This window comes from Hippichthys cyanospilos, chromosome 17 (assembly GCF_059441005.1).
Source record: "Hippichthys cyanospilos isolate Australia breed blue-spotted pipefish chromosome 17, RoL_Hcya_1.0, whole genome shotgun sequence".
Classification (NCBI taxonomy): domain Eukaryota; kingdom Metazoa; phylum Chordata; class Actinopteri; order Syngnathiformes; family Syngnathidae; genus Hippichthys; species Hippichthys cyanospilos.
The window spans coordinates 8,870,839-8,892,689 of NC_142385.1; the positions used below are offsets into that span (position 1 = coordinate 8,870,839).

The 21,851-nt window shown below is 41.0% G+C and overlaps 1 protein-coding gene across 2 annotated transcripts; it reads left to right on the forward strand.

The window, feature by feature from the left end:
* The first annotated feature begins 13,705 nt into the window (after window positions 1–13,705).
* Window positions 13,706–20,460, forward strand: prr35 (proline rich 35). Of its 2 annotated transcripts, XM_088438445.1 has the most exons (4): window positions 13,766–13,840; window positions 14,583–14,637; window positions 16,070–17,526; window positions 18,198–20,460. In XM_088438445.1, exons 3-4 carry the CDS (start codon window positions 16,226–16,228, stop codon window positions 18,970–18,972), a joined length of 2,076 nt encoding a protein of 691 aa, XP_088294571.1. In that variant the 5' UTR covers window positions 13,766–13,840; window positions 14,583–14,637; window positions 16,070–16,225; the 3' UTR covers window positions 18,973–20,460. The 2 variants fall into 2 exon arrangements, with proteins under 2 accessions (XP_088294572.1, XP_088294571.1); XM_088438446.1 differs by lacking the exon at window positions 14,583–14,637 and having other exon boundaries at window positions 13,706–13,840.
* The last annotated feature ends 1,391 nt before the right edge of the window (window positions 20,461–21,851 follow it).

Consider the following 21,851-nt stretch of genomic DNA (forward strand, 5'->3'; position numbering starts at 1 on the left):
CTAACTGAAGAATGGAAGTCAATCTTTCATATGGCAGCAACTATATTTACATCGACATAGCACACAATATTTTTACAAAGCCCCATTGGGAAAGAGAACACCTCTTTGCGCTGACTATAAATAAGATTAACATCTATAAAAATTGTATACTTAAAATTGCATCCACTTTAACAAAAGAAAAAAGCAACATCAGTCAACTTTCAACAATTGGTAACTCCATTTTTACAGTGTCTATACAGGTTACAGTTGAGTCTAAAACAGAAAAAAAATACCAAGTGATATTGGAAACACCAAATATTGCTACGGTAGAGTCACTCAAAACTGGTAGACCAGAGCAGACAGAGAAAAAAGGGTTGCTATTTTTCTGTAAAGAGCAGGATTTGATTTATTGCCTGACATTGTTAGCATGTTGTCGTATTAAAGCGCAACAAGAGCGATGGATGCGAGGATCTGCCAGGGGGACTCCCGGGGTCTTTGGTGTGGTGAATTATTAAGGTTTACTAATACTTCATAAATCCCCTCTTTGTCCTGTCCATTACCGGCCTGTCACATCCTCTCGCCGCTGCTAGACTGACTCACTTGCTTCATCTAGATGACAGAAGTTAAACTGTGTTCCGGAGGAGATGGGTGGGGGGGTTGTAGAGGAGGGGGGCACGGCACTCTGCAAGTAGGCCCCAGGGCTGGATGGTTTGGAGAGCCCACGCCAGTATTTAGCATTGCTTTATTATAAGCATACAATGTCATTTCTGTGGAAATTGGTTGCAAATATTGAGATGACACTGAAATGATGTGGAATCGATTGAATTGTACATTTTAGCACCTGAAGTTTAAATGGTTTGAATCAGTCGATAAATGTGGGAAAAAATACATCAAAATTTGGGGATTTTATTGTGAAAATGGAGGAAATTTTGGTTGAATGAGTGAAGAGAAATGGAATATAAAAGGATGAACGTGGACAATGTCTGAAAAAGGTGGAATTTCCACCGCTTAACATTTTCACATCAATATTCCCCAAGTCTATGCAGTCTTGTTTCCTTCTTCCACATTTAGCTCATTCAAAACATTCCAACTTCAAACAGTTAAGCTCATTCACTACCCTTCTGCAGTATTTTGACCATTTTTGGCATATTCCACCACATCATTCTCCCGGTATTTTAGCCAAGAGATGGCACACTCCTGGTAGTTTAGTAACCAAATGGAAATGCATGATGAAAAATTAGTTTTCAATATGTCCAAAATTGACAATATTTTCAATTTTGAATGGCAGTAAACGAACCTGACATGGGCTTATTTGACATCTATTGGGTGTACCTTTCGACCTCCCGTTTGCAAGCATGTAGAAGGGACGGCAGCGTGGCATGTTGAAGTTAAATTTATATAACTAGTAACTTCGACACTCACTCCTTTAGCCAAACAAAAAAATAGCCTGGCATTAAAAGAGTCGAAGAGAATGAACGGGCATGTGAATGAAGTAAGCCAAGTCCTTGCGCATGGTGTCTTCCCCTCGCATCCACACCAGCACCCCGCCACGATGCCCCCTCCTCCTCCCAAAACAGCAAACCTTGCCTTGCCTCAGTGCGTGCCTGGCGGACTCTCTCGGCGGTCTCGACAGCCGAGCTGGTCGTTGCCCCGAGCGCTGTGGAGCTGTCGCCTCTCGTTAGTGTCACCGCGCCTGCCTGCTCCTTGATTAGAGAGTGAGGTGCATGGAAGGAGGATGTGTGTGTTTATGTGGTTGTGCCCCCCCCCCCCCCGCCTTGTGCCCCCAGAGTTGCTTTTAAAGATCAGTGATTTGGTCAATTGGCGGAAGGTCACTGATGACTCAATGGACCAGTCAGCGAGGCCGGCTGTCATGTCATCCCGTGTGTGTTTGTAAATCAAGGTTATTATACTGAATAAAATGTAGTACAAAAATGCTTTCAATAACAAAATTATCTGAGATAAAAATAGCAATAACGACCTTTATTAACATGATTACTCGATACTTAGTCACTTTTCATTTTATTGAAATATTGCATTCAATGAGTTTTCTACAGAAAACAAATAAAAAAAGAAAATATTTAGAACTCACATTAGTATTTATTTTGTATTGTAATAAAAATTTGACCAGATGTGTGGACAAGAAAACAAAAGGAAAACGATCCAATTAAAATACCAACGTGTGTGGCTAAAAATGTTTTTTGTTTTATTGTCTTCCAAAAATTTCGATTATCATGCTATATGGGAAGTGATATAAAACCAATAAAATTAAAGAAATGATACCTTTAAAAAGAAATAACTAAAGACTTTCTCTAAAAATCTAATAGAATTAAATAAATTAAAAATTAAAATAAAATGACAAAATCGAATAAAAACTATAAAATCAAAGCTATAATGAAAAACACGAAACAGTCACCCTTGTGTCAGACGATAGAGTTTAAAAAAATACTTAACTGATACTAAAACTAACAAAAGCAAAACTAAAATGAAACATTTAAAAAACTAAAAACTAATAAACTTACTCTTAAAAGCGGATAAAACTCACTGAATTTTAGAAAACAAAAAACAAAGCTATTACTATCATTCTTGTGTCTGATGATATAGGAAAAAATACTAAAACTAAGAAAAACAAAATTAAAATGAAACATTTGTAAAAGTAAAAACTAATAAACTTACCCTAAAAAGCTAGTACAACTAACTGAATTGAAAAAAATAACAGGTCAAGATTGAATAATAAATCTGAAATTAAAATATAATAGTAAATTAATTAATTGAAATAAAACTATAATAATCAATCAATCAACCAACTAAAATCAATGAGGAAAACATTGCGATGTGTTAAAGTAGTAGTTATTTGTATCTTATAATGATGTTAACATCCATGCTAGCATCTGTTAGCCCATGAGTGGTATTATGCTAGCAGAATTTTGCGAGATAAAACTTTGAGTATTGGTGTTTAGAAACTCCTTTTTTGGTTTAGGTGTACCATTGACAGTCGACATTAGTGTTATGCTAGCATCATGCTAGGAGGTTCAATTATATAATTATATAATTGAGTGTTAGTGTTTCGATGCGCATTGTTTAATCCCTTGTATGTGTACGTTTTACACTTACGTCAAACCTCAGACCCACAATCAAACAAACACATTATGAGGCAGATTTTCATTTCCGGACAACAGCGTAGCCTAAAAAAATGTTACGAAATGATGTTTTTTTTCGTTCGACCTTGGAGCAAACTTTGGACTGATGTGACGGTCAGGTCAGTGAGTTGCTGCACCCCGAGGGGTCCACAAGTGCGCTATGTGCGCTAGTCCACTTCCTGAATGTCCTGCCCAAGGCGCAGCTGTCCATTTGTGGACAATTTCTCTGCCCAAAGGGACCACTGACTGACTGAGTGACTCCATGGACCTTGTACACACACACACACACACACACACACACACACACACACACGCACACACACACACACACACACTCACTCTGTCCATCTGTTTAGCTCTGTCTATCATTCACCCCTCTGGAAAACACAAACAGACGTCTTGGTTCATTATGAATTGAAGGTATAGACCGGACTTGGACATTTTTCAGGGGCTGGATTAAGGTGCACTTGTTCTGAGGAAAAAAAAATACCCGGTATGTTCTCGAAATATGCAAACTCAGCTAAGGATCAAATCTGAATAACGGTTGACTCTACATGTCCATATTTGAGGTTTTCAATTGTAGGAGGTAAAAGAAAAAAAATGTCAGAATTACCGCTGTTATTCAGTGGAAAATAAAATGCTATAAGTATTTTTTATGGTTTGTCGTTATCAATAGATGCCACAAGATGTGGGAAAAGCATTACTTATATGTCCAAATGAAATTCTTCAACTCACTTCAACATAGGGCCGTGTGGTATGGACATTTTTTTTTTACCATGTATTCTCAATGATTACATTTTCCATCAATTATATTAGAAATAATAAACCCAACAAACATTTGATTATCGAAATTATTCGGACTATAAGCTGCACGGAAAATCTATTTTCATCATGTATAGTTGAAACCCTAACCCATGGAAGTTTTTCAAATTTTTGTTTTTATTCAAAACCGTTTATTCAAACTGCCCGGTTCCGGCAACCTCATGCTTTCAACGCAGACCGAACATGCCTGCATGTTTAGAAATAAGAGCAGTAGACGTTCTACCCAACACTGACACAACCAAACTGTTAAAATACCGCATCAACACAACAGTCACGTGCCCGATTCTGTGTCCTAGTGGAGAGTGCCCCCTGGCGGCAAGTATGATAGCAATTGAAACTCAATACTTCGACAAACTATTCTCTTTCCCTTTGTTTTCTGGAAGGTTGCCCTCTGGTGGCTAGTGAAAAAAAGATAAGCCATTCTGGATCATAAGCATTAGAAAAATGTAGCAAATGATGCGGATTTTAGTTGGAGCCGGAACAGATTAACTGCGTTTTCATTCATTTGAATGGGAACAGTTGATTTGCGAAGCCGGCGCCCGCACCGCTAGCCAACTCCCAGAAAGGCAAACAGCTTAGCGGCGGGCGGCGAAAAGGCACGAGGCTGACAGCCACCGACAGGCAAACGAGGCTCCCCCCGAGCTACGGCTTCCCGACTTGTTTATTTACTAACCGGCTGAGAGGGTCTGCGCCGCGCTGGGGGGCAGAGGGAGAACATATGGTTTGCTAAAACGTGAACTTGTAGTCGGGAGGCCCGGGGACCCTAAGGGGCGAGGCCGAGGGCCTTTGGTCCCTGTCTCCCCGGATTCCTGCCGCATGGACGGCCGGCGTCGCGCGGGCGTCCTCCAGGACGGGAAGTGATGGAGGGTCCCCGCGTGGGCGGGGGGCCCGGTCGCAGCTGGGAAAGCGACTGACACCATGCTCCCCAGAGTCTCTCGCTTTCGCTTTGCTGAGGGAGAAGGAGCCTGGTCCCGGCGCCGGGACGCGCTGGTGCTCGGGTCCCAACGCATATGGACGTTTACCGCCCCGTCGTGTCGCCGTTTTTCACGCGTTTGTCGGGAAAGGCATCCTTGGCGCTTTGGGATTTTACCGGGTTAAGCCTCAAATTCGCGTTTTGAGCCGGTCTCCGATTTTACTATAGCAAAAATCAAGCGAGCGAGAGATAGAGAGAGAGATCTATATATTTTTTACTGAAAGTTTGTTCTACAGTTAAGTATTAACTACATTGCATCAATAACGTCAGAAGAATACACATTCAATCACATCAAACTGTGTGCAGAAAGTCCCCAAATTTAATTGTTAATGTACATTATAAACGTTGTTGTTGAGTTTTTTCATCCACTAAGACTGAATGAATGAATGAATTATTTAATTAAATAAATAAAAGTAGCTGGGTACACCTGTACTAGAATATTCACTTCGTTTTTAATAGTCTGATTCCAGTCTTTGTATAAACTTTTACATTTCTGTCTTCTGACGTAAAGAAATGACCAAAGTGTATTTTAATGTTGAAATTACATCGTTGTGAAATAATAAATCAATAAATAGCAGCATAAGAAAAACAAGCTAGCTTTAGCGCTGTAAACAAAGTAAAGTTAGCCATGGCTGCTACAGAAGTAGCATCCCGTGCTACTAGAACGCTAAATGCGATTATTTTGATGTTTTGATTTTAAAAATATTCACAATGAGCTAATAAACATACGTGAAGTAGAAATCTGTTTTGAATATTCTCAGCTGTCGTTTTGCTCTGAAAGGCAGCTAATATTTTCGCCTGACACCCTGAACGTATTTCTGACAAAAAGCGATCTTTAAAAAAAATGCTAACTCCGCTTTGAGAAGAAAAATAACAATAGAATATATCCAGTGCATTACCGCGCATCAATGCCAAGCCGGTAAACGCGTTCAAGTAGTCGGGTGCGCTCGAACGCCGAGCTAGCGGCTACGTCAGCTAACTTACACGGATTTCCGCGTTGACACGGAGACACATTCGTACACACACCCCCGAGCTGGGAGTGTTCACACACACACACACACACTCCCCAGGACAGTACACACATGGTTTCACGCACCATACATTGATGAACAAACACATGCGCTCCCTGTGGTTCAGTGACTTAATATGCACATACTTACACATTGTTGATAAGAAACACACATAAACACACACACATAACACACACCCTGAAGGTCAGCGGCGTGATGGACAGCGGTAGTGATGCGCTGTGACACAATCAGCTGCTTCCCTTCATTTCCGCTTGCTTTTGCCCCCGACAGGTGACGGCCATGAAATAAATACATAAATAAATAAATAAATAAATAAAAGACTCTACCTCCCGAGGGTGCAGTGGGGCGGGCGGCCGGGAAGGCCGCGTCGGGAAAACCGGGCGACAACGGGGGGCACCAGCTGTTTTCTCTCCCCGGATCGGAAAACGAGGGCGTCAAGCCCAGATGCGGCTGCTTAGCGTCTCGTCTTTGCTTCGCTCATAAAACGACGCCGCGTTTCCGTGGCTATTCATTATTCCCATTGCTTATTGCTAATTTCCGACATTTGTCCGGTTTCTCCTTGAAAGGCAAACAAAAAAAAGAAAGCCTACTAGAGCAACAAAACATTTTATTATAAGTCAAATAAATAGAACAAACTTTGAACAAACAGTTTTAGATTGCAGTCAAGGCAAAATATAAATGGATTAAAAAAAAAACAGAAAAAGCCTACGAGAACAAATGCTTGTTTGTACTTTCTCATTTTTTTGCAGGTGAAATGTCACATTAATGATGAAAGAAAAAATAAGTTGGTTTTTTTTCAAACAGGGGTGTGTAGACTTTATAAACTGTAAATACTAATATACTAAACAGTATATACTAAAATGTGTGATTTCAGTTTTTTCAAACATTTACTTTGTTTTTTCCAGAAAGCTTGTTTTTCGTGTGTGAATGACAACAGGTGGATAATCTGAATAATTGTACCATTTCATATAGGAGTGGCTAAATCCGCTTCACAAAATATCGATTGGATTATGGCTCTTGAGGATTGGCCTTGATTTTGTAGGAGAGCATTCATTTGTGAGGCCTGTCACTACCAGTCACTGGCATAGATAGAGTATATTAGAGTAAATAGAATAAACATGCAACACAATATGCATATTTCAAATAATCATTTTCAGACCAATTGCCATACATTTCGGAACACAAGATGCTGCTTTTTCCTGCTGCTTGGTTGCTATTTTTTTACAAGCCACCAGGGGGCAATCTCCCTGTAACAAAGGGAGACAGAAGAAGACACTATCAAGGTATTGATTTTGAGTTTGAACAGCTATTTTATTCGCCACCAGATGGCACTCTTCACTTGTAAATGCAATCAAGCATGTTACGGTCATGTTAGTACAGTATTCTAACAATCATTGTGTCGGTGCTATGTTAAAAATAAATTGCTACTGTTCGTATTTCTAAGCGTGCAGGCAGAATCAACCTGTGTTAATAATGTGGTGATGCTGTAATTAGGGAGTTTTAAATATGAAAATAAATTGACAAAACTTTCATGTACCATCCATTTAGTCCAGTGCAGCCTATACATGACAAAATAAAAATTTATAAAATTTTTGTCAGTGCGGCTTATAGTAGTGGATGATTAGTCACCGTCACCTTTATAGCCGACAGTATTATTTTGCATATATTCACGCACAGTGTGTGTTTACTGTTTCGTAGCGATGGGAAAATGAAGCTTCATGGAGCGCATATGATTTTTTTTTCTCCTCTAGATGGAACTTTTGGTTTTCAGACAAACACTAGTGCAGTGTTAAATTCCCCCTGCCTCTTTGAAACAACAATGCCATCCAGAGGAGTCAAAGAGTATCACAAGTGCTTCATGAAGCTTCGTTTGGCCATCTCTAACTGTTTAGCATTGCAAATCATAGTAGTTTGCGCAGAAGTAAAAGGTCCGGTTCGGCGCAAATGCGTGTCGCCGTTCGTGTGTTCCTACCAAAGAGAAGGGCACAAGTGTCTGCAGAGGAAAAACCCCCAACGACTCATAGGTCCCATGGTGGCCGAACCTTGATATCTGCCCTTTTCACATATCAAGCCAGCTGACTTTGAAGGGCTGCCTTTTTGCACGCTGGACGGCGGCCAACATTCGTCCGGCCCTCATCTGTATAATTGCTCCGCGCGTGCATTTAAGTGTGAAAGTGGAAATGTCTCATTGTTTGCTCCCAGCGGCGTCCGCTGACATAATGTGAGGGCAGGTCGCCTCAGTCATAGACACTTGTCAATCTTATATGGGTATGAGCCAATACTACTTGGCGAAAAGGCACATTTTACAGGGGAGCAAACAAAAAAGGATAAAAAAATTTTTTTTAAAAAAAAGCAATGTTAAAAACAGTTTAGCCATTCCCGGTTCAGTTTTCACACTATTTCCTGCGAAATTAACTGTTTTCAAACATGAAATACAGAATAAAAGTGAATATTACCATGCGATGGTTTGTATCACGTTTTGTCACGTTATTATACACCAACAATTTTTCATATCTTTCATATCCTGAATTTTCCTTCGTAAGATGAGACATTATATTTACGGAGGCGTTTTGTAACCTGATTTTTATTTGTAACAAGATGTTTGTAAGTAGAAGTACCACTGTACTTACTTTCCTCTGAAAGAAACTATAGCTACAAAACAGGAAGTACAGTAATTTGCCAAATATAAAACACACCTGTGTATAGGACGCACCCTTAATTTTAGGCTCAAATTCTGGTATTTTCTATGTCACCATGTACAGGATGCACCAACAGTTTGGCGACAATGCAAACACTATAGAAAAACAGAATTGTAAATTCTTCATATTTTCTTGTGTTCATATCCGTGAGTTAAATATTTGTCGAGCGTTAAGTGTGTTTTAGAATTCCCGTATCAGCGAACGCCTCGTCAGCGCAACCTTGAATGCGGTCGAAGCAGTTGTTTTTCCTTTTTCCTCACGATGCGACTTGGGTTATTTTTTCCTTAAATATCCATCATTCGTGTTCCACTAATTTTAAGATTGTGTGTATATGCCAAAAGACCACAATTAATAAACAAGTCAAATAAAATACCTTTTCATGTTCTTTAACCGGTGCACTCTTAATTGAACGGGATGGAAACATCATAACTTTTCCATGATACTCTCGGTTTTAGTAATATTCCTGTGTCTGAACAAGGACGACTCGGACGTTGGTTCAGTCTGCTCGTTTCTTTTATTGAAAATAATGCCATGATTAACTCAGCTAACACGCTGCAATTCAGGCACTGTTTGCTAACAGCCAACTGACATCCGCCCTATAGCTTGCCCTGGTAATAATTGTAAGAATATGACTGATATAACAATGCGCATCTGTGTGTCATAACTTGGCTTATGTGCCAAACGGATCCTTAAATGGTGTCGGAAAAAAAAAAATCAAGTTACTTACTGCTTATAGGACGCACCCGTACTTTTGGCCTTCATTTTTATGTTAAAAAAGTGTGTCTTATATTTGGGTAATTACGGTAGTTCTAGTTCGAGTATGAGGTGATGGTGATCGTTTATAGTTTAAGTTTTTGAAAGGGATGTCGGGATGCAACCTACGTGGAATCGGGGCAGGCAAAATCCTTCTGGACCCGGGACACGATGCTTTCAAATCAGGACTTTCCATGTCAAAACGGGACCTTGGTTCAAGCTCATTCCTGTGCAGTTATCTCCATCCAACTATTCAATAAAGCAAATGACTAAAAATCCTTAGTAACATAAAGCAGGGAATACCTTGAGGATGTTGCTCTCCTTTGATAAGGAAGGGGGGTAAAGGGGCTGGAGGGGTCTGCGGTGAATAATTGATAGTGGCTGAGAGCGATATGAGTTTAGTTAATGTGCCCAGCAGCGCACGCTCCGAAAGGAGCTGTTAGCCATTCCACCCCGGGCCTCAAAGTCACAAAGTGGAAGGAGAGAGGAACGCTCGTCTGGAGTTGGAGGAGACTTTTCTATTTTCAACGAATGCTCCATCTTATAAGACACGAGGCGAAATGTGTAACGTGCGTGTGTTTGGATGCGTTGGCGCAGCTGGCTCTGCCTGGTGGGCGCGTTGTCGGAGCCCTCCGGTCCCTTTGTCGGAGCCGTAATGGAGTGCGACTGTCAGCCGCCGCAGATGCCGTTCCATAAGGACCCTTCGCATATTCTCCTTCGGAGCATCGGTGACTTCACGTTGCAAGTCTCCGCGTCGGGAGGCCCCTCTAAATCTTGATTGTGGATTGGCACAAACTGCCACAGAGGCTCATTTGTAGGCCTGACAATTTTATCGATGTAGCACTGGGGTGTCCAAAATTGGTCCTCGAAAACCGGTATCCTGCGTGTTTTCCGGTTTCTTTCCCTGAAACACCTGATTCTAGTGATCAGGATCATCAATAGGTTTCCGCTGAGCTTGCTGATGACCCCATCATTTGAATCTGGTGTGTTGGGACGAGAAACCTAGAAAACATGCAGGTTGCCAGCCCCTGAGGACCGGATTTGGACACTAGAGCATTTTGTGGGGATTTTGATTTACTCTCTGGACCACAGAACTAGCCCTTCACTTGGGACTAGATAATTGTCATGGGACAGCATCTTTCAAGACTAAAACCTTTACTTGAGATGAAAATCTTGACTCTTTTGAACCTTTAGAACCCTTACTTAGAAGTAAATTTTCTTGGAGCTAATTACGAGAACCTTTTATCAAGACTAGGCCCTTCATTTAGGATTACAACCTGCAAACTATTCTCTTCTCTTAGGGCCACACCCTTTTCTTAGAATGAGAACCTTCACTTGGGACTAGAATTTTATCTCAGGAGTTCACTCTTTACTTGGGACTTGACCATTTTCTTGGAAATAGTACTTTCTGTCGAAACGAGACCTTTCTCTTGACTAGGGCCTTTTCTTAAGATGACAATTTTCTATCAGTACCAAAAACTTGACATGTGAGTAGAACTTTGTATCAGGAGAAAAATTTGTCTGAACTGGACCCGGGCTAGGACATGCAATTGGGACTAGCCTGAAGGGTTTTAAAGGACTAATACTTTGTCTCAAAATTAAAATCTTTTGGGATGAGAACCTTCAAAGGGGACTGCAACTGCACAAAAATTGCGGGAACTATTGTACCCTTTCTTGGGACTAAAACCTTCCCGTAAGGATTTTGCTCATGACTAGCAGATTCTCTTTTTTTTTTTGTCAAATCTGTTCTTTGATTCAGAGGATGCAAGTGGGTATTGTTCAAATATTCTTGACCTTTTCTAACGGTTGTGCGGACATGGTCCAAAATTTCTCACAGCAGTGAGAATATGACCACTCGGCATTTTCTGGCGTAGCGGTCTTGCTCAAGAGTACATCAAACATTCAACATCAGGGTCCCCGCATCGTGGAAGTCAGTCATCCAGTCAGGGACCCTTCACGAGGCATCAGGCCGGCTGTCGTGTCGATGCGGCCAAATGGAGGCTGACAGTTTGCTACATAGAACCTAACCATCTGGAGCAAATGTGACAGCGGGGGGAAGACCATGTCTGCTCAATCAGGAGGAAGGGCAGGAGAGCTCCATGACATGGAGGACCAGGAGGGGCAAGAACAAGCGAAAGAAGAGGTGAAGATGATACAGCTCCCCAGGCACATGGGACTTCTTTTTTTTTTTTTTTTAGCGTAAGAAGCTGTTTCTTTTTCGCTGCGCGCGAAAGGTCAGATGGGGACGGTTAGTGGGTAGATGGATGGATTGACTCATGGTACACAGTAGATGGACAATAGATAGCTACAGCAGGAAGCAAAGGGAAAATGAAGGTGATAGCTAGCTAGTTAGCTAGAAATATAGATGCTAGCTGCCTCCCTTGCTCTAAAGTTAGCTAGCCACAGGTAAATAAAAACGCATGACACTTTTTTTCTAAAAATGTCTGTCAGTGTTTATATTTTCAAGTGATCACTTCTAGAACATTTTTAGAAAATCCTGATGTCTCATGAATGGTGAAAAATCTCTAGAGAAATCTTGCGGGCTACTCATGTGGATCGTTAGCGGTACCCAGTGCCCTTGGGTGCCATGTTTGTGACTGCTACAGTTTATCTAAAGATACCTCCAGATACGATTTTAATATGTTTCCGGATGGCTTTTATATCATGTTTTTTTTTTTTTTTTTTCATATCTCAAGTCCAGTTTCTTATGCAAATGATCAAATTTGTGACAGTACAGAATTCAGTACAAAAATGTGGAATATTACCTTTAATCTGAAAGCATTCGCGGAGGAGGAAAACAAAAAACAGAAAACAATACCGTATGAACTAAATGTCAAAAAATGTTACTACTGTACACAGATTCTTAAAGTTTAAAAGAGGCCAGGAGGCACCAGCAGACATTTCAGAGGGAATCGGTTCGCTAGCATGCTACGAAACACCGCCTCATTGCCCAAGCTTTTGCGTTAGCGTCCACATCACAAGAAGCTAAATGACTAGCATCAGGTCAGGAGCTAAGCAATAGGAGAGCAAGATGACACCTCATAATTATTTTTGCATTAGGTATCAAGAAAAATCTTTGGTTGTCGTTGAGTTTTTCGTAAATCGATTTGGGAATAGCACCTTGTAGCAGAAGAAAATTGAACTAGCTGGCTAGCTAGCTACAGTCCATAAACTTTCTCTAAAAGTCGTCCAGCAATGATGCTTTTTTTTTTTTTATGTGGTTCTCAACCTTTTTTAAGTGATGTAGCCCCCGTGAAATATCTTTTTCAGACAAGTACCCCTCAACATGTTTGAAGCGTTTTCTGATTTTGAAAAAAAAAAAAAAAGTGTCCTCTTTTGGATCATAGAAGAAATCTGTTATCAAAAATAAATACTTTATTCATTATTACATATTTTCCACTAAAAATAATCAAATAATCAATATAAAGTGTCAGACCTCTTCTAAAAAAATATTATAAATATACGTCCACTGAAAAATATTAAACATAAAGCATAATCTTTGGGATTACAGTAGAGATCTGTTTAGAAAAAAAAAATCATTAACTTCATTTTTAATACATATTTTTTCCACAAAAAACAATCAACATAGACATAAATGGGTCAGACCTGTTCTCAAAAAGAACTATAAATAAATATTTGTTCATGAAAAAAATATCAAACAAAGCATCCTGTTTTCGGATTACAGCAGAGATCTCTTCAAAAATAAATCATTAACTTCATATTCAATAAATATCTGTCCCCCAAAAATCATCAAGTGTCAAACCTGTTCTCAAAAAGAAATAGTTATAAATGAATATTTGTCTATTCAACTTTTGGGATGATAGTAGAGATAAATGATTAACTTGACAGGTAACGAGAGGTGGCACATGACAAATTGGATTGAACCATTCTAGTATGGGGGAGAATATGAGTTTTTAATTGAATAATTTACTGAACATAAAAAAAAAAGTGTCAAGTGAATATTCCAAAAATTAAAAACTATGCGATAGAAGTGAATTTATAGAAACAAAATCTTATGTATTGAGACTTATACTCTTGAAACGGCTTCCCTAACACATGAACAAAAGTCTTTGCATTTCATTGAGAACATCGCACGTGTTTGTCAAACGGAAAATGGCGGTCAGTTGCAAACTCCTCATCGTCGCGGCCGAATTGAAAGTGGCGTCAAGGTTGAAGATGCCGTCGCTCGCCGGTGTAACCTTTACGTTGAACTAGGCCGCAAGGTAGAGAGCGCATTTGACGATCCAAAGTGTAGGTGGTTGCGGGGTAAAGGGGCGTAAGGGTGGGCTAGGGCGCCTGCTTTATTGTAGTGCCTGAGGGTGACGCTCCCAGTCAATATAAATGTGCGCGCCCGCTCCCGCTGCGCTCCCATTTGAGAAGAGGGACGGACGAGAGGCAGATAGCGGCGGGATAACGCGCGTAGACGCTTCACGCTGCCATTTGCAGGTAATTCATCACGCCGCACACTTTTTTTTTGTTTTCTCAAAACCTGTTTTGATTATATCTGATGGTGCATGCGCAATAATGTCGAGAGTTTTTTTTTTTCCCGCTTAAATGTATTTTTTTTTTAACAGAAACTAATTATGAAATCTTTGATGCGGTTACTTGATTATTATTGTGTTTTCAATCGATGTAGTCTTGCATAAACTAAGAAAAAGTGCCTATGAAGGAGACACTTTGCGGCTTGTGTCTAAGTAAGGTTTTGGAGATATTTAAAACCCGATTCTTTTTTCACTTTATTTTGAACTAAAACAAATGATTTCAACGATTTTGCTCGAGTGTGTTTGGAATTGCTTCATGCAAATGCTTTATACATTTTTAAAGGTTTTCCATTTAACTAACGGCAGTGTATGTTGCAGAAAACAACAATCAAAAATGGCAGCAAAAGCTTAACTTCTTCTTGATGGATAGATTGAATTCATGTATAAAAAATATTTAAATAATATACATATATAGTGATAATTAAAGGCATGCACACATTCTGAACATACTATATTCTACTGTATTTTTAATGCAACCGATTGACAATTGACTTGTAAATATTTTCTTTTTATAATTACAATTAGTGTTTTATGAATGACATCAGTCATAATAATTAATGTTACTGTTATTAATGTATTTTGGAGAACAGACAGGAAAATAAAACAGACAAAACATCACTTAACAGTTTTTTTTTTTCCAATTCCAGGACTGTTCTACTTTTGGAAAAAGACGAGCCGCAATCCACGGAATCCTGAAAAAAGGTACTATAATTCCATAAATAAACACATGAATAAATACGCACATAGTTGAATCCCATCCCATCGAGTGTCACGTTTGTGATTGCTGATGCATGCAAGTGGCTCTCGTGCGGTTACTCTGTCCGTAAATGTAACAATAGACGTTCAAGTGCTTCAGCTTGTTGAATGATCAGCTTTAAAAGGCCAAAACAAGACCGCAGGGTTTGGATATGAGGCGGGGGGACTGATCCAGATATAGTGGCCAGAAGAGGTGAAAACTCTACTGTAAAAAAAATTATTTGTATCGATTGTCTGCTAACAGCAGCTGTTCGGCTCCATTATGAGCTTAAATGGGGGGGTCGGGGGGAGCCCTGGGGCAGACAAGCGAGTCGATGAAATGCTCAGCGGGCTCCAACACAAGTCGGCAGCGTAGAGTTACGTTTACATACAAATATATATCATTTATTTCCAAATGGAGGAAGTACAAGTAAAAATTGGGCAGGTAAATAAATATTCCGGTAATGTACAGCAACAGCAAAAAAAAAAAAAAAAAAAAAGCCCTTCTGATGGGAACCACCAATCAAAATAAGTTTGACATCCCTTGGACTACGTGTCCAAATTTCAAACCTAATCACACACACTAACCACTCAAATTTGCGTTATCTGATCGGCTTCAATTCCAATCCATTCGAAGCATTTTTAAGATCGTTTTTCTCCAGCTTCACTCTTTCATCTTTGAATTATAGCCCCAGGAAATCAAAGAAATAAAAGCCTTAAAGCCGAGATTTTGAAATGGAGGCGTCTCGCATCCTCAGTTACCACAGGGTCCCCCCTAAAGTCAAACGAGATAAGTTTCTTTTGATGGCGTGTGAATTCAACTATTTCTTCTTTCCTGTAAATGGCGGCAATAAAAGTCAAGCATTTGAGAACGTTAAAAGTTCTCAACTCGCGAGATGAGACCTAGTTCAGGAGATCTATTGAACTTATGCACTGTGTCTTGACCCAGATCCTAGTCCTGGCACTAATGATGCCCCCCAGGCATGACGCCAGGCCCTCATTAGTAACCAGCCCCCCCCACACACACTTTCTCTTCTATACCATGCGCTACCCGCAGCCTGGACTCGTCCCGCCTTCAAGGTTTCTGGTCCCAAACACTGGGGGCCATCCCTAACCCGCACAGGTGCACAGCCCCCCGTTATGTCCCATTTGCCCCCGAGCCCTTCCCCTCGCCCCGGCTTGGTATTCTGGTGGAACTAATGAGGAGTGGCAGGTACAGTGAGAAGCTCAAGTTAGGTTAGTGGTGAGGTGACCTTTAGCTCAGGTACACAACAAATGCAGTCGGCGGGCGTAGTAAAAATGAAAAAAGACCATTGAAACCTTTAGGGCTTCATTTGATTTGTAAACAGAAAGATCAGCCAGGTCGAATGAAATTTTAAACGCAACGTTCTGTTCACAGGTAGCAAGAGAATGCACCCGATCGTCGGCAAGCACGCTCAAAGCTGAGGGCCCAAACTCCAAATGAGCACGGAGATCACCAAACTCCGAAAATCAATCTGTTGAACGGTCCTGTCCTGAGTCCAATCGATTTTGTTACGAAACATCAGGACCGATCATGTCCAAGGACGACGCTTGCAAAGTGACGTCGGTCAGCAAACACAAAGAGCGCAAGCCCAAGAAGCCGCACTACATCCCTCGTCCATGGGGCAAGCCCTACAACTACAAATGCTTCCAGTGCCCTTTCACCTGCATGGAGAAATCCCACCTATACAACCACATGAAGTACAGCCTGTGCAAGAACTCCCTGTCACTGCTCATCGAGTCCGACTGGCCCTACAAAAAGGGCAACAACGTCCTGCACCCGGACCAGCTTCGACCGTTACAGCAAGGTCTCCGCGCGGCCGGGAAAGAGACCCAGGACCAGGCCACGAGAACTGATGAAAGCCAGCAGAGGAGCGCGGAGGAGGAAGCGGAAGATCGGGAAAACCGAGGACAAGAAGAGGGAGAAGAGCTGCGGGCGTTGGTAAAAGAGAGGTCCGAAAAGGGGGACGGCGTAGAGTGCAAAGCGGATTCTGAGTTGTTGATGGCAGACATGATCTCCCTGGAGGACCAGCTTCTGCGAGCGCGCTCCGTCGAGGTGGAGGCCCAGTTGAAACACTACAAGACCCTATCCAAGAACTGTATTACAGCTCCCGGGCTGCTCTCAGACCAGTGGCGCCTTCTCACCGCCAGCAAAGCCAAAACTGAAGGCGCTCCGTCTCGAATGAACGGTTCAATCCCGTGTTATCCTCCCCCGCCAAACCTGGTGGACTACCAGGACCCCTCCGGACTCAACCTTTCGGTGCTTGGGGTGGGTTATCCAATCGGTCCAAGTCTTTTCTCCTACATGAACTCGACGCTTCCCGCCACGCAAACCCACGCGCAGCTCGCCCAGCTTCCCTTCCTGGCTTCGGCGGCCCAGCTGATTCATCCGGCCTCCGGCGGCCACACGGACAGAACTCTCATCCCCCCGCGGCTCTATTACCCATTCCTGTGCGAGCACAGCTTTGGACCAGCTTCAACTCAGAGCGATGCCAGTAAAGGACACAAAACATCCGCAAACGCTGTTGATACATTTTCGTTATCTGGCTTCCAGCCCAAAGTTAACCTCTGGAAAGTGCCTGCCCTCAGGCCTGGGGCCACAACCGCTTCCCCTGTTGGTCCCATGTCACCTCAGGGAGGTTCTTCCGACCCCGCTTACAGGCTAGGGGATAAAATCAAAGAAGGCAAAACCACTTGGGGCCTCAAGAGGACGGGCGGACCCATGGGGAACCATGAAGCTCCGGTAGAAAAGAAGCCGACGACGGGATTCACTTTGGAGTTTCTCAAGAACATCCAGACAACTCCTACTCCAACTATGGCGGCAGATGAACTTCGGTAAGCGTTAGTCATCAATGGTTTTTGTCCTAAGAATACCTTTTTAGTCTTATGGTTAAAAATCATTGCTTAATCTGATCTTAATCTGATCTGATCTCTCTTCTTGTCTGACTCTTTCATCCTTTGATCTCTAAACCTCAAACACTCTCAAGAGTTTAGTCAATAATCAGTATTTCCTTAGTTTAAAAGGATTTTTGACGTCTATAGCTGTCAATGGCAGTGAATGAGTCAAAACAACCTATCTGAGACTTGGAGTCAAATTGGAGAAAAATCGATATGTATAATTGGAGAAAAATCGATGTATGACTGAGCACCACCGCCATGTTGTTGGTCAAATTGACCCATTTAGCAAAGACCAGGTCAAAATGACCCAAAAAATGTAATTGCTGTTTCTGGAATCGCGAGATGTGTTATTTAGCAGGATTATGAGCACGAGATATTATTGTTGCTCTTGAGAATTGACTTTAAAACAAAATAATCATTTAGATTTTTATATTACGAAGAAGTTTGTGTGACTTTATACGCACTGGGTCAAAATGACCCAGGGATGTTATTGCTGTTGCTTGCTATCAAACACAACAGCAGGGAGCTCTTTCTATTGTTTGGTTGTTTGGTCTTTCATTGTTTGGTTGTTAAACAGACTGAAACTGAACATTTTTTCCACCTTTCAGTTCACAGAATTTGCAGCCCAGGACAAAGTCATCGGAACCCTTGTACACAGATCATCTCACCTGTCCAAAAAGTGAAGCGTCTTCTCTACCGGTTTCCACCGGCGGGCACGGCAGCCAAGACCTGACGACAATAGGGAACGGGACCTCGGATTCGGTGGCTGCTCTCCTCAATGACCTCTCCAAGGCCTTGCAGGAGTATCAGGAAGCGGAACGCAACATCTCCCACCTGGAGAAAGAAGACCTCCCCGTCCAGCACCACCTTTGGGAGCACCTGAGCAAAATCCGAAACGAGCTATCGCACATCCATCAAGCTTTGGACAGGACGGCTCGCCAGAGCGACGGTCCGCTGGATCTCTCGTTCAAGAAAGAATCCACGGACTCAAAAGATTTCTGCTTTAAGGGCAAACCCGCGGAGACGGACGACGAGGAAGAGGATGAGGAGGACGGGGAGGAAGAGGAGAGGAAAGCCATGAGGGCCTCGCTGGAGACTCGTAAGCAGTCGCTGGACATGCTGATCAAGATGAATAACTCGGGCGCGTCGGCCGAAGTCCTGAGTCAGGGAGCCCTGGCCATCAGGCGCAGCCCCGCCGAGGCCTTGTGGCCAAGCAGGACCACCAAATGCGAAGCCGACTCCAGCGTGCTGCTCTGCCCCGACGGCAGATCCGTCATGTTTGCGGACGTTCCGTCCTCGGTCAAAGCCGCCAAAAGACCGGCGTCCATACACCGAGTGGAGGGGCAGTGCCCCCACAGTCCTTTGGCAGCTACGGACAATTGAAGCCAGGTTCCTTGTGGAGATTGCAAACATAGGTGTCGAAATCCAGTCCTCGAGGGCCGGTATCATGCATGTTTTTGAACCCTCTCTCTCAAACACAGCTGTTGATGAACTAATCATTTGAATCAGGTATGTTGGGGGAGAGAAAACTGGAAAAACATCCGGGATACCGGTCCTCGAGGACTGGAGTTTGACACCTATGATCTAAGACCAAGATCCCGATTCTTCTATCAGGTTTCAGCCTCTATCTGCGTCCATCTCATTTGTCTTTTACGTCTTCAGAAGCAGTCGACTAGCAAAATTATTATTTTTATTCGTTTGCGTTTCTGGTGAGTATGATATACACGGCCGCGAGCAGGCCGGATCGACGGTGTTCCGTGGTTTGGAAAATTCAAGGTCTCATTACCTGCTAATACTGTCTGTCACTGTTTATGAGCTTTTAGATTTGATTTTTGTTCAGATACTTTTAATCAGAGCTACTTGCCGCTGAGTCAACAAGCCGCCTCTTTGAAGATAATCGCCTCTTACTCTTTGTCAAAATATGAAAACAATTGTCGTTTTTTTTACACGGTGATGCTGCAATATTTTTGCTCATGCTTATCATACTGTCAAGTATCTTTGAGAGACAAACGCTACACCAAAATTTGGAACCAATTTTGAGCCTTTTTGGATTGAAGATCAAATCAAAGAGGAGGCTCTTTACCTCCATACATCTTGTCCAGATTTAAGCACGCAAAAATATTGTGAACAGAACCATTCACGAATTCCCATATACAGCACATGTGAAATGTTTTTTTGTTGATTCTTGCAAAATACTTCTTTTCTAAAACCATCCGACTTATATGTCCAAAATTTGTTCACAGCATTGAAACGATATCAACAAACTAGTAGTTTGCGCGCACAATATAATTTGTAGCCACGTATTAACCTGTTGTATTGTATCGATATTGCGGGCGCAACTTTAACCCTTGTGCAGTATTTTGAGCCTTTTTAAGTCATTTTAATCCACATATTCTTGCGGTATTTTTTCTAAAGATGGCACACTCATTAGTGTGATAACTATAAGTGGTGATGCCATGTTGAACTTTGACATCTCACCATCTGGGGAAAATTTCAGCTCCCTGGTGTCTTTCAGTGCTTTTCCTTTAATGTGAAAGGTCGCTGATGTAAAGGTCAAGATTGGATAAAATACTGCATCAGGGTTTAAAAAAACGTGATATGTCTGGGGTACTAGTTAAAAAACTCACAGATGCACTAGTAACTATGATTGTCATTTGAACTTGTAACAATCAGTTTGAGAGACAATCGTTTTCACCAGTTTGTAAATGATGTGAAAAAAAAAACGGAGGCAAAATGTACAGTGTTTTAAAGAGTGATTTTATAAGGACAATTTTTAAGTCTGTTGTGAGATCATTAGGAACTGTTCTGTTGTACACACATTTCTTGGAATAAACCATTTAAAAAAAATCCAATAAATTAGGGATATTGATGGTCTACAATGTGTTCCTTTTTTCAATACTGAGCATATGAATTGACCAATTGCAGGTCTTGCAACACATGGTCTGAAAGTCAATCCAAACAGCTTACAATCTTTTCATTTCAAAATCATTTACCCTCCATGACAACATGACAAAAGGGGAATTTTAATTACGTGCTTGAGGATAATATATATAGTACGTGAATGCAAAATTAACACCCTCTTCGTAACAAATGCCTTTGAAAAATGCCTTACTATAAAAATTCACGACTATACATTTAAACATGGTCGTGCAAAAAAGCAACATTATACATGCTCCTTTTTTTTTTTGTGAAAAATAGCCTTACTATATGTATATGGTCATTTTCTTATGGAATTTTCTTTAAAAAAAAAAAAAGCCTTACATTAGACTTGTCATTTTTTGTAAAAAAACAAAAAAAACCTTACTAGAGGCTGTCATTTTTTGCTAAAGTAAAAAAAAAAGCCTTGCAATAGATTTTTTTTGCAAAAAATAAAACCCTCACTATAGTATGGAAGCCCATTCCCGCCAGTGGGGAAAAAAAAAAATCCGCCAGAAGAAAAAAGTCAAAATAATGACATTAAAAAGTTGAAACAATGAGATAACAAGTCAAAATAATGAGATAAAAAGTGGAATTAATGAGAAAAAAAGTCAAAATAATGAGATAAAAAGTCAAAATAATGAAATACACACAACAGTCAAAGTAGCAGCTCTTTGGTGTGAGTTCTCCTCAGTTTGATACAGAAATGGATTGTGAGTACATTGAGGACTACTTTAAACGTGGCTTTACAACAGAGGAAATACATCATTTTATCAAAAATGGTCGTATTTTGAAAAATAAAAAGCCAGACTATATATATATATATATATATATATATATATATATATATATATATATATATATATATATATATATATATATATATATATATATATATATAAATTTTTATTTTAAAGCCTTACTATACACTGTCGTCTTATGGGAAAAAAAAAGTCTTACTATAGACTGTTGCTTTTCTTTAAAAAAAAAAAGCCTTTCTAAAGACTGCCGTTTTATGTGGAAAAAAGCCTTACGATAGACTGTTGTTTTTCTTTAAAAACAAAAAAGCCTTACTTAGACTGTTGTTTTTCTTTACAAAAAAAAGCCTGACTATAGACTGTCGCCTGTGGGAAAAAAAAGACTTACTATAGAGTGTTGTTTTTTTTTTTTTAAGCCTTACTATAGACTGTCGATTTTTTACAGAAAAAACTGACAACCCGCGTGATTTTATACGCGGGGCAATACCGCCCTCTTGTGGCCTACTTTATGCTGCATCCTATACTGTGCAGCGTACACAGAAACGTCTTAGCGCAGACATTTCCTCCCCTGATGTCCTTTCGGAAGGC

Coding starts and splice junctions, on each gene's coding strand:
- prr35 (XM_088438446.1), top strand. CDS start 16,226: ATGTCCAAGGACGACGCTTGCAAAGTGACGTCGGTCAGCAAACACAAA. Junction 17,527..18,197: donor ATGGCGGCAGATGAACTTCG/GTAAGCGTTAGT, acceptor TCCACCTTTCAG/TTCACAGAATTTGCAGCCCA.